Source organism: Chiloscyllium plagiosum, chromosome 17 (assembly GCF_004010195.1).
Source record: "Chiloscyllium plagiosum isolate BGI_BamShark_2017 chromosome 17, ASM401019v2, whole genome shotgun sequence".
NCBI classification, from domain to species: domain Eukaryota; kingdom Metazoa; phylum Chordata; class Chondrichthyes; order Orectolobiformes; family Hemiscylliidae; genus Chiloscyllium; species Chiloscyllium plagiosum.
Window position 1 is genome coordinate 60,289,664 of NC_057726.1, and position 17,860 is coordinate 60,307,523.

Consider the following 17,860-nt stretch of genomic DNA (forward strand, 5'->3'; position numbering starts at 1 on the left):
CTCTCTCCTTCTATCTCTCTCTCTCTCTCCTTCTATCTCTCTCTCTCTCTCCTTCTCTCTCTCTCTCCTCTGGTAATAAGTTGCGTGAAATGATGTCAGGGATGGATTGAGTACTTACCTTTAATCTCTGAGTCATGTTAAGGGATGGGTGACATATTTATTTTTAGTTTACTTGTCTATAGTACTAACCTTGTTCTTGGTGTGTTTTTTCTCTATTGGGTGGTCGGTGTGTGTGGCGCGATCCTAACTGGTAGGAGTTAAGAGGGTGGTTGGGATGGTTGATAGGGTTGTATGGTTGTGTAGGTACCCCCTTTGAATGGAGGGCAAATTCCTCCAGTCGGTGCCTTTGGCAATTTTTTGTTTTTCTGTTTTGCTATATATACTTTTGTAAGTTTTGAAGATTTGTTAGCCATAGTTATTTTAGTCTGTGTAGTTTTTGGGTTTGTGAACTCTTTTGCATTAAAGCTCAGCGATCTGTAATTTGGGTTCTTCCTCTCTGGAGTCTAAATGGTGCTATACAAGGTTATGGCTAAGGATGTGTTTTAGTGGTGCATTAAAGAGTGTCATTCACCTGTCAAGAGGAAGAAGGTACTTTCCAGCCTTAAAAGGGGAGGGTGAATGTTGCCTTATTACAAAAATCACACTTGGATGATACAGAGCATTTGAAGCTGCAACAGAATGGTATGACCGGGTTTATTTTTCATCTTTCAATATGATGAGTAGAGGGGTGGCCATTTTAGTTAGAAAGAGTTTCCCATTTAAGTTATTAGAGTGTATTAAAGACACACACTGGAGATGTATAATTCTTAAAGCTTTGATACATGGGGAAGAATACAGGATCTTAAATGTTTACTGTCTCCCAGCCCACCCCATAAATTCCTGACAGAAGCACTTTCTAGATTGGTTAACCTTGCATCTCAACATATTATTGTAGGGGGGGATTTCAATTGTCTAATAGACCCTACGGTAGACAGATTGCCCAAAGGCCCACCCATATCTTCTCTGCAGTCTAAACAATTAAGGATCTGTGTGCTGAATTGGGGTTGGTAGATGTTTGGAGACACCTTCACCCTATTGGCAGGGACTTCACATTCTTTTTGAACCCACATAAATGCCATACCAGGATTGATCTTTGTCTGACCCCCGCAGCACATCTGGGCTCAGTGGCATCAAATGCAATTGGCAATATCACTATTTCCGATCACGCCCCAGTGTACTTAATAGTTAGGAGTAAGGATATGGTGGTAGGATCGAGGCAGTGACAACTGGACCCCGTTATCCTCAAGGATAGCAAGCTTATTGAATTCTTTTCTACTGAGTTCAGGGCTTTCTTAGATATTAATTCAGGCTCAGTAGCCCATCCATTCTTTGGGAAACAGCTAAAGCCTCTGCTAGGGAGTTGGTTGTTTCCTATTCAGCCAGTAAGAAGCGACAGACAGGTGAGCAGCAATGCTTGCTCGAGACATGTCTGAAAGTATCTGAAAAGGCATACTTTGACAGGCCCTCATTGGCTAAACTGCAGAAGTTCATGGCACTTCATGCTCACACGGACAACCAAGAGGGAGCTTACATTTGCAAGTCAAAGGCTGTTTGAGCATGGGGATAAGCTGGGCAAGTACCTAGCGTACCTTGCTAGGAAAAGGAGTGACCCCAAGCCATTACCTCAATCAGAGAGGACACTGGAAATTTGACCTACAATTCTGAAAGGATTAATGCAGCATTCCAGAAATTTTACTCTGAATCATATCAATCTGAAAGCTGTGAGAGTAGGCAGGTTAGGGTGAAGTCTTTTTTTTACGAATTTGGACCTTCTGGGAGTGACCCCTGAACAAGAATCTCTCCTCAATGACCCAATGTCAGAGCAAGAGGTGCAGGAGACTGTGAGGCAGCTCCAGAATGCAATGGCACTGGGTCCTGATGGGCTCCCCAGTGAGTTCTGTAAGGAATTTGTAAGTATATTGTCAGGGTCAATGCTTAGTATATTTAACAACTTACATAGTCATGGCCTCCTCCCACCATCTCTAAGGGGGATGAACATTTCTCTCATTCTTAAAAAAGGGAAGTCCTAAGAAGATTGAGCTTCCTATAGGTCTACTTCACTCCTGAATGTTGACTTCAAAGTTCTATCTAAGGCTCTGCTATTAATGCTAGAAACTGTACTGCCCTTCATCATTAAGGAGAACCAGATGAGGTTCATAAAAGGTTCCAGATCGACGGATAATGTCAGGAGATTACTTAACATGATTCAAGTATGTCAACGGTACATACAGCGATCGGTACAGGGATTGGTGATTTCCTTAGATGCGGAAAAGTCATTTGACAGGGTCGAGTGGCCATATCTTTTTCGTACTTTAAAGCAGTTTGGCCCGGGCGAGACCTTCATCAGGTGTGTGGGGGTTTTGTATAGTGATCCTGTTGCCATGGTCCTCACCAATGGCATACGGTTAAGCAATTTCAATTTTTGTAGGGGCTGTCCCTTGTCACCACTGCTTTTCACATTGGTGATCGAACCACAGATGCAATATGTAGGGATCCCAATAAACTGCTCCGGAAATGGGGACAAAGTCACATAAGATCACACTGTAATGGGATGACGTTCTTACCTTCTTATCAAACCCAACAGTCTCAGTGCCACACCTGATATAATGCATCAATTTATTTTGGGCTTCTTGGGTTATAAGATCAATTTTGCGAAGTCAGAGGCCATGCCCATAGGTGGTCTCCTGAGAGTGCCTCGTCCTGAGAACGGATCTCAGTTCCCCCTTAGATGGTTGCAGAAGGGCTTTCTCTACTTAGGTATATTTATTACTCCCGTTTTTGATCGGCTATTTAAAGCCAATTTTGCCTATTTATTCAACAGAATCAAGCAGGACCTTCATAGATGGGAGGTGTTTCCGATCTCTTGGTTACAGCAGATAGCCCTCATAAAAATGAACATTCTACCCCGCCTGTTGTATCCTATGTGAATACATCCTCTACTTTTTACTAAGCAAATATTTAGAAGACTGATTGACTGGTTCAGTTCTTTTATCTCGTATCGCAGATTAAATTGCAATTACCTTCCAGACTTCAATAGTCATCAATATTGTCAAGGCGTGGAGCACAATGCGTCAGAGTGAGGGCAATATTGCCAAAACCTCTTTTTTGACACCCACAGTTGGTATGCTGGACTTTCAGCCAGGGGTAATGGACTCTGGGTTTAAACAATGGGCAGTTAGGGGCGTGTCTGGCCTGGGTAATTTATATGATGGGGACATATCGATGTCCTTTGACCAGTTGGCTCAGAAATATGAATTGCCCAGTCGGGACAGCTTTCATTTCTTTCAAATTACAAATTTCATCCAAAAAGAGACCACACTTCTGATTCTTATAGGTCCGACATGCAGAAGAGGGCGTTGAGTGCTGAGGGTACATTATCTGTTAGCGACTCTTATCGTCTATTGGGGAGAGAGTACCTCGGACTAGTCCAAATGGCTCTGTAAGGTATGGGAGAGGGAGCTGAATGTTGATATCTCTTCTGAAATATGAGAGGATATCTGTCCATTTGGCCCCAGACTGCCTTGCTAAATTTAACACGGAAGCATCTTCTATGTGTCATAAATGTAAAGAGAGCGTGGACACGCTTATTCATTGTCTTTGGTCCTGCCACAGACTGCAGGCATCCTGGAGCACTGTGGTAGGTGAAATAGAGAAGGCCTTGGGGACAGAGGTGGAGATGGACCCGGTATCTCTTCTTCTTGGCTTTGTTAATTCACTTTCATTGGATGCACACAATAAAAGGATTTTCATGCCTGCCCCTCTTCCGCGGTCACATTAGAGCCTGGGTGTCCTTGGAGAAGGAGCACGCGGTGTCGACCAACACCCTGGAGTTGTTCAGGGAGAGGTGGGCGCCACAGGGAGTGGAGTGCATCATTTCTCCCTCCAACTCTATTTTGATTTAGTCCCTACCCTCCCCTTCACTGTTTTTGATCACACAGCACTGCCCTTTGATGTGAAGGGCAGTGTTTGTCACTGGCCACCCGGGTGTTTTCCTATCTTCCTGGTGGTGGAATTTGAATAAAGATTCATACACTTTGTGTCTTTCACTGTGTCTCACACCTATACACACACACACCATGGGTGCTGGGGTAAAATAAGCACTACCGCAGTTAGGCGGTAGTGTAGGGGGTTAAAAAAAAAGACAAAACAAAAAGAAAAAAAAGAGAAAAAAAAAGAAATAAATCAGACACTTACACAGCATTGTCCTTTTATGTGAAGGGCAGTGTTTGTCACTAGCCACTCGGGTGTTTTCCTAAAAAAAAAAGGATTTTCACTTTCCTCACTTTTTGTGCAAGCAAGAACATTCTATTAGGGTGGGTGTCAGAAAATCCCCCAGGTCTGACAGGCTGGCGTAAGCTAGTCATAGAGCACATCCCCTTGGACTTTCTGACGAGTATGGTGCACCATAAAATTGAGAATTTCTATAAGTCGTGGTGGCCCTTTTTGGACCACCTGGGTATGGATTGTCCACCATACTAATAAGAGCCATGATAATACTATGTAATGAATCTGGTATCCAGAGGGGAGGAACTATGAACATATGAATAAACTTATGTGCTTGATGATCAAGGGCTATTGCTTTGTTTCGCTGAGCTGTTATGGTTATTATTATTATTATTATTAATAAAGATTTTCCATTTTTAGCTTGGTTATTAGTTACTATTTATTTATCCATGTAATTAGTGGGTTTGTTTTTTAACATTGAATTGTTTGGTTCTGTACTTGTAATATTCAAAAGGAAAAAATGTTCCTTTTTTTGAATAAAAAAATATTTTTTTAAAAATTCAGATGGTGGAAGTTGAAAATTGGTTGTCCATTTTTACCATTACCATAATAACAATGTTTACAATCTTAATGTTTAATTTGGCTAATTTATTGTGTCCTCTCTCCTAAAACAGGATGTTTACCTGGATAGCAAAAGTTGCCCCACAACCACCTCAGCCAGTCAAGCATCTGGAGATCACACCTGAAGTTAAGAGTACCTCTCAACCTGCAGAGGAACTACAAGAAGAGGTATGTCATACAGGTATATTCCAATTGCATGTTAACATGCTTTAATTGACAAAACAAGGAATCACAAACCTGTTGAGTGACATATATCAAGCTCTTCAAATTGGTTGTACCTCACATTGGTATATTGAAGTACCTAGACATACCTTGTCTCCAGCTAAACCATAACTGCATAACCTCACAGAATGTTTCTACATTGAACTAAAACAGGTCATTTGGCCCAGCTGATCCATGCCAGTGTTAACACTCCACGTGAACATTCACTTCACCCTCTTCACAAAACCCTATCAGCATAATTTTATCTTTTTTTCATTCCTACTTTCCTCTTAAATGCAGCTATACTTTTTCCCCTCTACTAAAGGTTGTGGGGGTAACATGTTCTGCCTCCAGGTCAGTAAAAGGTACATTGGACAGAATCTTTATTTTGTGGAGGGAATGCAGTGATAGTGGCTTCTCTGGTCATTACTATTTCAATGTCTGTCAAATGATCCAGAATAATGAAAAGATGCAACTTGAGATGTAACTTCTTATTTTAAACATTTCTCTGGAATGCCCCTTTAATTTCTGATCATTATTTATGCTATGGGGATCAACCTTTTGGATGTGATTAAAGGGTAACAGATTGACATGGAAATGTAAATAACATGAAACATTTTCAACTGGGACTGAGTATTGTCTAGTTTCCACTTTTACTGGTTTGGGGGTGTAATGGCCAACTCCTCAGTGAGAATTCAATTATGCTTATGTTCTTTTCTTTATTTAATTAATTGTTTTATTGCAATGTCTGTTTTTAATTTTTTTTTATAAAGAGTGCCAAATGCTAATTTAGTGATCACATATTCACAATACTAGTCCAAAATGATTCAAGGTTCACTTCTCACTCTTCCAACTGGTCTTCTGTTTGTATTTTCAACATAGAAAACAGAGAACTTTACAGAAAATACAGAACAAGCCTCCTTACCTAAAAATGAAACAGGTGAGTTTGACCATGTTTAGTGTACATTTAAAATAGTGAGTTTCTTTGGCATCCTGTTGATACTTTAACTGATGCTATCATCCTCAAATTATGTGACCCATTACATACAGTGTTTCTCAATTAACATTTCATCATATCTCACAATACAGAACTCAAATAGTCCCCTCACAGCAGTAAGAATAATATCTATGCATGTTGTTTATTTCCAAATTAATTGTTGTTGCCCATTGAATAGTTTTTTTTTCATAATGATGTTAAAGATATGTAGCTAATTAAAATTCTTTCTTTTCTGCCCATTATTTCCTTATTCCTGATTTGGTGTGTTCTGATCATGTTCAGTAATGTTCCTGATCATACCTCATGTGTGTTAAAGTGTGCTTCAAGATGAAACTTAGAAGATGTAGAAAGTGAACACATTGCATGTATTGCTACAATTCCAGATTGAATCCCTAAGTCTGTGTTATGATCTTGAATGAGACTGCTACATTTATGTTATGGTTTTGTTAGGAACTAGTAACTTTTCTGTTTAAAAGTAGACTAATTTTGAAATCCTAGTTACTTAGAGACGAAAGCTAAAAGATTCCACAGTTTTGAAACAAACAAAATATACTGTACTAGGTTAGAAAATAAAAACAATCTACAATATATATACAACTTACACTCCAACATCCAAAATTAACATGTAATGAAAAAGGGTTAACAGATAAAATTATGGTGGAATGCCACATGAAGTGCATCACATAGCAGGTGCAGATCATAACATGTTTCACTAGTTTCCCACCAAGACATTAATGACACTATATCACTAAATCTCTTTGAAACCTTGCCTCTTTCACAAGGGATATCAAATCTTCACCTGAAATTCTAGCCTCTGAATGTCCTCAAACACTGCTCCAATTCAGCCAGCCATAACTGTTTACCTCCTGATAATTGAAGTTTTTCTCCCAAGACTGTACTCCCCAGAATTCCTGAGACTGCTTGTAAATGCCTAATCACAACACAATTCCAGTTTCTTCCCAACCAGCTAGTTTCACTGAGCTGGTGCTGGCCCTGAATTCTTCTGAATTCCTCAAGGGAATACTTGTTTTTTACGTTTAAAACACTGAGATGCTTTGTTTGCTATTAATTGTAAATGAATTAATTCCCTGGAGCCAATAACCTTCCTGGCCAGAGCATCAATATGTAGTTATGCAGGATTATAGGGGGACTGTATTTAAATGACTCCAAGCTCAATTTGCAAGGAGCATTCCTCTATTGCAGAATGTCGGGGGACTAAACTATCCTGATTGACTTTCAAAACCCAAACATTTTATTTTAATTCCTGCTTTCAAGATGTCATGTTCATCCAGAGGACAGCAGAAAATGATAGCCTTAATGCTCTTGGCCCTGCTTATGTATGTTTGATGATCAGCACACCTCAAGGACATCTACAAGAAAAAAAAAGTCATAAGTGTTAATAGATTGAAAGAAACCTTAGAACGGTTGTTTGAAGTGATGAAAAAGCAAGCTGACTGTTTTATTACCTTACCTCAAATGGCTTAGCAGGCAGTTGTTGGTCATCTAGGGCTAGGGCTCCAGCCCCCACAGGAGCACATATAACCTGCTGCAGGCATTTTGATCCTTGGCAGAGTGGAGGTAATATAGCAGGACACCTCAGGATAATCCTGAGATGACAATCTCCGGGTCTATCATTTGTTCTTCTTGTCAGAGTGCACTGGCGCCTCTCTCATCCCTTGAGAAGCTGGGGCACCCGGAGGAAGGTCAAGGCCTCTCAGCTTCCTCTCTCTTATCCAGAGAATGAATGCATTTATAGCTGAAGTGATTTCAACTTGTTATTGATTGTTCTGCTGGATCTGGCTCTGCAGAGGCTACACTCATTCTGTGTAGGCAGCCATGCACTTGCATTCTACAGCCAAAACATCAGAAAGAACTTGAGCTAGCTGCCATTCACTTTAGTCTGCTAAAACTCCTTGGCATTTCTGCCAGATGTTCTCCCACTTATTGATGCATCTCTATGAACCCATTATGGTTGAGTCCAGAGGCTTATCATTTGTACTGTTCTCCAATAGTCCTTCAGGTCTTCAAGACCTTGGCTGCTTCTTTTTCCTATAGCTGTGAGCCTGTTTTACTGCTGTGCTGACCAGAATGTGACACTGAGGCTACTTTAGATTATCCACCAAAGTGAATGTCTGCACTAGTGATCAGTGGCAGGAAGGCCTTGATGGTGTATCCTTTAAAGTTTGCGACTGTTCTTCCTCAGAGATGTGGTTCAAGGCCCTGATAGAGATGAGCCTGGGATGGGAGGCTCTTCTTTTCTTGCCCTTCACTTGGTAGTGTGCCCTGGAGGCAGAATAGAAAAACTCAGAGGTTTGTCAGCGATCTCAAACATTTCTTCCTCCTCTAGCTGCATTGTGTCAGTGCTGTGCTCACCAGAATGTGACCCTGAGCTTACTCTCGATAGATTACTCACTGATGTTAATGTCTCAGGAGGAAAGAGACTGTCATTTGGCTATTGTATCCATGCCTGATCTCTGCAGGAGTAACTTACCTAGTCCCACTCCTTTACCTTTCTCTATAGCCCTGCAATTGTTTTTCTCTCAGGTTGTTCAATTCTGCTTTAAAACTGTGAATGATTATGCTTTCACCACATTCTCGAACAATGCATTCCGGATCCTCATTAATCACTGCATAAAAATGTTTTCCTCATGTCATTCAATCACCTTTTTCTCAATGTGATTTTGTTTTTGTTATAACATTTTTTTCACTTATGAAAACAACCTTGCAGAATATTTATTGCATTGATAAATTGGAGACTAAGCAAAGCCTTCTAACCTAATCTGACTTGAGTTGTTTCTATTTCAGATATCCCTTCTAACCCAGGAGAAACACAGGCTGAACCTGACCAGGTGTCAGTACCTAGCGCAGAAACAAGGTATGAGGCACAGATTGTTGCAGCTTATGCTTTGTTGCGACAGGGATTTGTTTGTGATGAAAATTGTTTGTTAAAATTCAGAGAACTTGATAGAAGAGATTATGTTTTCTGTCTTGTACCCTATGGCAGTAACACATTACTAATGTCCACGCTTCTTTTTTCTGAATATCGAATGCTGTTTATGTGTATTACAGCTTTAAGATCTTGCCTTTTATATGGAGTTTGAATCTGGCTTGACCAGTGACGTGTAGAATCATGGAATGGTTATGGTGGAGAAGACTGTCATTTGGCTATTGTATCCATATATAGAGTGACTTACCTAGTCCCACACCTCTTCCTTTTCCCCATAGCCCTGCAATTTTTTTCTCTCTCAGACTGTTCAATTCTACTTTAAAAGTGTGAATGATTATGGTTTAACCACATTCTCAGACAGTGCATTCCAGACCCTCATTAATCACTGCATAGAAAGGTTTTCCACACATTCATTCTTGCTTGTTTTTCCAATCACATTATTCTCAATGCTCCTGCTATGTCCAATGACCACACTATCCCTTGCTATCCATCAGTCTCTTTCTATGTCTTTCACTATCTTTTTTTCCCTCTTCTTCTATCTTTCTTATATTCCCTCCCTTTCTCTTACTTTTTCATTTGGTAGAATTACTGTTGCTAAAGCCAATGACTGCATTCTTATTAACTAGCTCTATGTCTCATCTTAACATTCTCTTTAAGGTCAATGATGTAATTTTCTGTTAATTCTGGTTGTCCTGAAAACTCATTGACCCTTAACTTTCTTGCTTCTTTGACCAGCCTCCATTAGCTCCTGAAATTTTAAATCTATTCCAGATGCGTGATACTTAGGTATATGTCTCTGGTCTGGGTGATTAGGGTTCAAATTAAAATAAATTTATAGAAAGTTACTATTGTGCTGTTCCCCAAAATATCTTTGGCTGTTGCAATTAATTTTTTCACTTTCTATACAGTGCTGGAGGTGGGGTCCTAGTCTGGATTGCACAGAATATAAGCAGACTCATTCCACAACATCTTGGTAGCCCCACACTGCCAAAAGCTGCACCAGCTGAATCTGAAAAGGAAATAGAGGTAATTGTCTCTACTTGATGTGGCTACATGACAGTGTTTAATTGGTTAATGATATTTCCAATGCTTTTACACATGAGTTCAATATAATATCCTAACTCTGCATCAGTTGATGGGGAGACTCTAGATTAGACTGTGCTGGAAAAGCACAGCAGGTCAGGCAGCATCCGAGGAACAGGAAAATCAACATTTCGGGCAAAGGCAGGTAGGACAGGTCATGGGGACAGTGCTGAGCTGGAAGGTTGGAACTGGGGTGAGGTGGGGGAAGGGGAAACAAGGAAACTGGTGAAGTCACATTGATGCCCTGGGGTTGAAGTGTTCCGAGGCAGAAGATGAGGCATTCTTCCTTCAGGCGTTGGGTAGTGAGGGAGCGGCGGTGGAGGAGGCCCAGCACCTGCATGTCCTCGGCAGAGTAGGATGGGGAGTTGAAATGTTGGGTCATAGGGCGGTGGGATTGATTGGTGCGGGTGTCCTGGAGATGTTCCCTAAAGCGCTCTGCTAGGAGGCATCCAGTCTCCCCAATGTAGAGGAGACTGCATCGGGAGCAACGGATACAATAAATGATATTAGAGGATGTGCAAAACTTTGATGGATGTGGAAGACTCCTTTGGAGCCTTGGATGGAGGTGAGGGAGGAGGTGTGGGCGCAGGTTTTGCAATTCCTACAGTGGCAGGGGAGGGTGCCAGGAAGGGAGGGTGGATTGTTGGGGGGCATGGACCTGACCAGGTAGTCATGGAGGGAACGGTCTTTATGGAAAGCGGAAATGGGTGGGGAGGGAAATGTATCCCTGGTGGTGGGGACCATATGGAGGTGGCAGAAATGTCATCGGATGATATGGATTATGCAAAGATTAGTAGGATGGAAGGTGAGCACCAGGGGGTTCTGTCCTTGGCATGGTTGGAGGGGTGGGGTTTGAGGGCAGAGGTACGGAATGTGGACGTGATGAGTTGGAGGGCATTTTTAACCACGTGGGAAGGGAAATTGCGGTCTCTAAAGAAGGAGGCCAACAACGTCAGTTGATGTGCTAGTGGCCAGCCTCCAATCTTCCACCCTATATAAATGAGAGCTCATCCAAAACACTGCTGCCATAAACTTAACTTACAGTAAGTTCCATTCACTCATCACCTCTGTGCTTGCTTTCTGTCAGCACCTGATATTTTGAAATTCACAGTCTTGTTTCGGATACAGATTCTTAGAGCTGAAACTTATATATTTTTGGCTACGTCTGAGTTGTTCAGAGATTTGGAGAGCTTTTCATGATGAGGCATAACAAGTTATTACTAAGTGAACTGCATTAATTACCTAACTACCTGCCCCTGTGACATTTCTTATAGCTGATTTCATTTACAACCTACCCCAGGCTGATCCCAGCACATTCAGTGGATATCTGTTGAAAGGCCAATAGCCCTTGCGCCTATACCATCCTTGAAAGGCCACTGTGCACCCAGATAAATGTTGGCCAATCAGCATTGTCCCTCACCAGCAATGTCAGAACACAGCAGCCATAATGTCATGTTGCCCGCATCACATTGCTGACATGGCTAATGCTCACACATGTGTAAAAACCCATTCTCTCACTCTAGTCACAACTTAACCACCACACCACCAGCTACAACCCATCTGAACACAGTGCAAGTCAGCACTATCCTGTCCCCAGTGCCTACTGTAGACCTATAAACTGTCATTGCCCAGTGAGGGAATATCACATAAAGGCAAACATTCAAACAAATACAAATATGAGCTAGTATTTACAGAAAGTAAAAGGGTACACAATTAAAACCAATAGAGGCTGATATTTTCTCCAACAATGCAAACCAGATTTCGGCATCACGACAAAAGACTATTTTCTAGGCCATAGTTGACTGCTGGATCCAGTTCTCATCTATTGGAAGTAGGATTCAAAGACAATTTCTCTAACTTGTAGTGCCTGACAATGACAGCTTCCTCCTCCCTAATGTCCTCATCCTCCTTTTCAGAAGGCTGCTCCTGTTTCCCAGTTCTTAAGCATCCAGCTGATCAGAGCACAGTACATCAGAATGATATGACACATCTATCCAAATCCTATTGGAGGGCCTACCCACTCCTGATCCAAGCAACAGAACCATATCTTAAATAATATTCCACCATGACCGTGGTTGAGCCATGAGCAGCATTAAATCTGCATCTGCATGTATCAGAGGTTATGCAATGGCACCAAAAGCCATGGACACATGGGTAGCTCTTATCTCCAAGTAACCAACTTTGTAATGCACCTGAAACCTCAAAAGCGCTAGCCCCAAGAAAAACATGTGTCATGGCATCTGCCTCATTACTGCACACACACATGGTCCATGAAGTGATAATGGTGATCATAGCTGACCTGAACATTACTTGCTCATACTTGTATTTGTCTGATTATTTGCCTGTTTGTGATGTTCCCCTGCTAGGCAATGACAATCTATAGGTTCTGTTGATGAATTCTGCCTCTCGCTACCAAATATGTACTTTTAATGGCACCCTGCACCTAGGGGGGGGGGGGGCAGCAATGTTACCAAAATCCAGTTGCCCAGGCCGGAGCACTGATATTGTAATTCAGAGCAAAATTAAATGGTGTGACCTTGCTCAGATGGCATTGGTCATTGTCCTCATACATTTGTGAGTGCATGACTGAGAGACCTCACATAGTTGCATGTTCAGCATTAGCAATGACCTTCACAGCCAGCAGGAAAGGATGACCTCCCACTTCTGTATCAGAGTTCCATCAGAGGGTCCTGGGACATACGAAACTTGTGCCGGCATTGTATCTCACTCATCCCAGGAAGTGGAGTCAGAGTAAGGAAACTCTGGGCCTGCTGCATACCTCATACATTCTGAGCATCCCTGTAGCTGCAACGTCTCCCTGAGCAGGGTCCTTCTGGTGTTCCACACCAGCCTGCTGCTGCTATGCTTGCCATTGGCCCTGGTCCTCCTGCATTTATCTTCTTAGGCAGGCAGCCACACTGACTAACATGCCATCAGTGTCTGAGCCCATGACTCTCAGCAGGAAGTACCTTAAATAGGAAGAGAAGGAAAGAAGTTCTTAGATCTCAGAATAATCAGCAACAGCGTACCCTGCAGATGAGGACTAAGCTCACTTCACCATATAACTGGATACATGCTGCACACTGATTAAAAGGGGCATACCTCTATCATGGGAATCTCAAGTTAATGAGTTGGGGGCATGTACTCAAATTCCACCTACGCAAATGATAAAATTTGAATTCAGTTAAAATCTAGAATTTTTAAAAATGTGCCTAATGACAATCACCTAACAATTGATTAGTGTCATTAAAAAACTGTTCACTGTTGTCCTTTAAGGAAGGAAATCTGTTGTCCTTACCTGCGCTGGCCTTCAAGTGAGTTTGGACTCACAGCATTGTTGTTGACTCTTAACTACCCTCTGAAAGACCCCTAGCAAACCACTCAGGTGAAGGGCAATTCGAGATAGACAATAAATGTTGGCTCATGAACAAATACAAGAAAAATCCACATATAGGTTGAGCGACTCAGTGAAGGTGCCATGCCAGCTAAGTGACCGCCCAACACCATCAAAAAGGAAGTGCCTACCATGTTGCAACACCCAACTATCACAGACCCACATCAAATACTTCTTACTGCATTCAGTGCAGAGCATCATAGCATCTACAAGATACATGAGAATGCGATGTGTGTAGAACCCTTGGAAGTTGGATGAAAAATGGTTTCCCCTTCAGCCAGCATTGACCTTTTGTAATATCATTGTAAATTCCATGTTATTGAGGTGCTCATGTTCAATGTGCAAGCACTGTCAGCATTCTGCAAACCCCTTTGACCAGAATCTGACCCCTAAACAGCTTCACTTCACATGCACAGCAAGTGGCCTATGAAGTAATTGCAAATTAAAGATGGTTAGGCTTTACACATAGCTGCTTTGTGTATTTGATGCTAAAATATCCTAGCATTCAGCAAATGTGGATGCTGAGCATTCACCCCTCAAGCTAGCATGTGGACTCCGCCCATGCTGAGCCATTTCTGGGAGTGTGCAATATGCAGACTGGGCCCATGACTGATGATACCAAAACCCTGCTAACCAACCGCAGACTCATCCCCCCAAAATGAACTGAGAACCAGTGTCAATAGTTTCCGACATGGTCATTTGTTTGAATGAATTGCAGGGTGGAGGATTTGCTACTCAAGCAGCTGGCAAATGCTTTAAATGATAAATTGACATGTCAGTATGCCCATATAGCAAGACTGTATCCCAACGGACAGATCGCTGTTGTCAAGCATGACAAGCAGCCTGTCTGTGTGTCTGTGCAGACATATATCTCAAAGTACTAGTAGTAACAGACTTTGGCTCTGACTGAAGTCCAACATGTTAACAGGCAGGAAAAGCAATGCAAGACAATGATGTTCTGAGCATGCAAGTAGGTGTTCAATGAGCGAGCCTGAAAGAGCGAAAAAGCAACCCTGAGATGTGGCTTAGCCTGACCTGGGCACTGGATGCCTGTCTATGTGCACCAGGTGTCCTGCCACAGGTCTTTTGATGTTAGTTGTGGGTCAGTCCTGCAGTGCAAGTCTGTGCTTCATGAGCAACTCGTCAGTGTAACAGAGAAGTACCGTGATCGTGATATGTTGGCAAATGCCAGATACCAATGACCTTGGACAAGGTGGGGTGCAAGCGACTGCCACCTGTTGATCAGGCCATTTTGGTTGTATCGCAGTATAGTAGTCATTTAGAGTTAGAGGTGAGCTGAAGTCACTAGGTAGCCATTCTGACCCTCATATTGAGTTTTCTCGATTTATTTTGTGTTTGGCATGTCTAGTAGGATAGAATGAGAACACAAGAATATTAATTAGACAAGTTCGGTCATCACGAAAGTGTTTAATAAGCAATAGTCCACTTTAATTGGCAACTCACTGCTGCCTAGTGAGAAACTCATCATGCCACTTGTGAAATTCAATGAAGTTTCTTACTTTGCTTCTGTCGTTGAGATGGTCTAGTTGGACTTCTCACCTAATTCGGCTACATATCTCGTGGTAGCCCATGTCACTCAGGCCGTATGAAATTCTACCCTCGTCTTATTTCCAGCTAGACAGCATCTCAAGATCTGTGCATTCCTCCAATTATGGCCTCTTCCATCTTCCCAACTTTACTTGTTCCACCTTTGTGACTGTTATTTCAACTGCCTCAGCTTCAACAGTTTCTTCACTAATCCTCTCTGCCTCACTACCCATCTCTCCTCATTTAGGACAATCTACAAAATCTACCTATATGACCAAATTGTTTTGACATTTGCCCTTATATCACCTCATGTGACTTGGTGCCAAATTTTATGTGAAAGAAGTGCTGTGAAGCATCTTTGAAGACTTTATTCCTATAAAGATACTATATAAATGAAACACAAAAAGCAAAACATAACTGGAGTTCTATGCTGGGAGGTTGGAGTTTGTATTTTGGAGTTCTATAATGGAATTCTGTTATTATGTTAGAATTTTAACAGTGAGGAGGAGAAATACCCTTGGAACACTAGAGTGATAGAAGAATAGCAGCCTGAAATTAACTGCAAAGTTGCATGTAAAAGAATAGAACATTGGAATTGTGTATAATTAAGACAAGGAGTATAATGTTTGAATAGTAATTAAGAGCAGTATGAAGTTGTACACTGAAAGTTTATGCAATCAAGCAGGTTAATGGTGTATGCAATTCCATAAAATAGGGGAGGTTAATAGAAAACTAGAATTCAATATAATCCAGTAAGATTTATTTTATTCTTACATGGGATGTGGTCACCATTGGAAATGCCAGTGTATATTGACCATCTCAAGTTGCCCTTGAATTGTGTGGTTTGTTAGACCACTCAAATATGGAGAACTCTGATGTGAATTTAGAGTCACATGTAGGCTAAACCAGGTAAGGATGGCAGATTAATTTCTCCAAAAACATTAGTTAACTAGATAGACTGTTTACAACAAAACCAGAGACAACAGGTATCACTAATTTTATATTCCAGATTTATTAATTAAATTTAAATTCCACCAGCTTCTATGACAGCAGTTAGAAGAACATCAGAACTAGGAGCAGGGGTAGGCCATCTGGCCCTTTGAGCCTGCTCCACCATTTAATAAAATTATGGCTGATCTTTTCATGGTTTCAGCTCCACTCACCCGCCCTCTCACCGTATCCTTTAATTCCTTTACTGTTCAAAAAATTATCTATCTTAGCTTTTAAAATACTTACTGAGGAAGCCTTAACTACTTAACTGGGCAGGGAAATCCAGAGATTCACAACCCGCTAGGTGAAAAAGTTCCTTCTCAATTCAGTCCTAAATCTGCTCCTCCTAATCTTGAGACAATGCCCTCTTGTCCTAGTTTCACCCTCCACTGGAAACATCCTCTCTACTTTATTTTATTTATTCCATTCATAATTGTATATGTTTCTATAAGATCCCCACTCATTCTTCTAAATTCCAATGAATATAATTCGAGTCTACTCAGTCTTTCCTCGTAAGCCAACCCCTTCAATTCTGGAATCAACCTAGTGAACCTCCTCTGCACCCCCTCTGGAGCCAGTACATCCTTTCTCAAGGAGACCAAAACTGCATTCAGTATTCTAGATAAGGCCTCACCACCACCCTATGCAGCTGCAGCATAATCTCTCTGCTTTTAAACTGAATCCCTTCAGCAATGAAGGACAAAATTCCATTTACCTTCTTATATTACCTGTTGCACCTGCAGACCAACCTCTGTGATTCATGCACAAGGACACCCAGGTCCCTCTGCACGGCAGCATGTCTCCAGAACATTAACCCAGGCTTCTAGATTATCAATAATAGCATTTTGCTACCATCTTCCCAAGGTAATGGTACGCTGAAATATCATTTAATTTTAGGGACCTTATGTAAACAGAAGACCCCTCTAGTTAAGTGATGAAATTGGAAACTCACACATTAAAGGGATTAATTAGTTTAACGAAATCTTATTCAAAGGGAACATGACCAGTTATTGATAGATTATACAACTTTGTATAATATATAGAATATGATGGTGAATGGTGTTTGGAATTTCATACAATGGAGATGGGTCATGGATTATTGGAATTCCCTGACCACCTCAAGACTATCTTTAACCATATTCTACTCATCTTGTTGCCAATATGCTGACTCACAAATGTTTGTTTTATCTTGTTTTTAACTCAATATCTAAATGTGGATTCCTAATGCAGACTAAGGAAGAAGAACCAAGCACAGGTAAATGTTTATCACAAATAGGGCCAAAATTACTTAGCAGGCAATTGATTTTCTTGGATTTCACCACTGGAGCTTAACATCAATTATTGGTGATGTTAAAGTTGGACAACTGAATTTCTGAATTTGAATAAATGCTTTGATTAAAGTTCATATTTTGATCAAACACTTTTACATTGCTTTCACATCATTGCTAAATCACATTGATTACAATTGGTTGAGTCTAGCATTAGGTACCTTCCTTTACTAAGTGATAGATTTAAAAATATTAAACAGAATACAATAGTTCGACGTTTGTTGGATTAAAAGGAAGGTGTCTTTGGAACTAATCAGGGTTAAACAATATTAACCATTTTCTGAGAATGTTTATTCAGTTATTTATGAATTTGCATCTAAGTATTTTGTCACAATCTGGAATTGAAAGGATGGAGAATTTAGATGAACAAACATTTTCTGTTTTATTTTCCCTTCCTCAATTACTCTACTTTCTATTTAGGGCAGTGACTTCTGTGCTACATTTCCACAGACACTGGTTACTGTCACCACCTATTTCTCTTGTGTGTT

At 41.1% G+C, this 17,860-nt stretch overlaps 1 protein-coding gene across 8 annotated transcripts in view; it reads left to right on the plus strand.

Moving 5' to 3' along the window:
• Positions 1-17,860, plus strand: part of LOC122558548 (cyclic nucleotide-gated cation channel beta-3-like) — a 201,530-nt gene that overhangs the window by 17,064 nt on the left and 166,606 nt on the right. For 7 of the 8 annotated variants that reach the window (XM_043707256.1, XM_043707264.1, XM_043707262.1 and 4 more), the window contains exons 2-6: positions 4,938-5,052; positions 5,968-6,025; positions 8,888-8,957; positions 9,938-10,055; positions 17,275-17,299. In XM_043707256.1, coding sequence (XP_043563191.1) covers positions 4,939-5,052; positions 5,968-6,025; positions 8,888-8,957; positions 9,938-10,055; positions 17,275-17,299 — 385 coding nt within the window. In that variant the 5' untranslated portion in view covers position 4,938. Of the gene's footprint in view, positions 1-3,383; positions 3,484-4,937; positions 5,053-5,967; positions 6,026-8,887; positions 8,958-9,937; positions 10,056-17,274; positions 17,300-17,860 lie in introns of those variants that run through there. The other variant, XM_043707257.1, reaches the window with a different exon arrangement.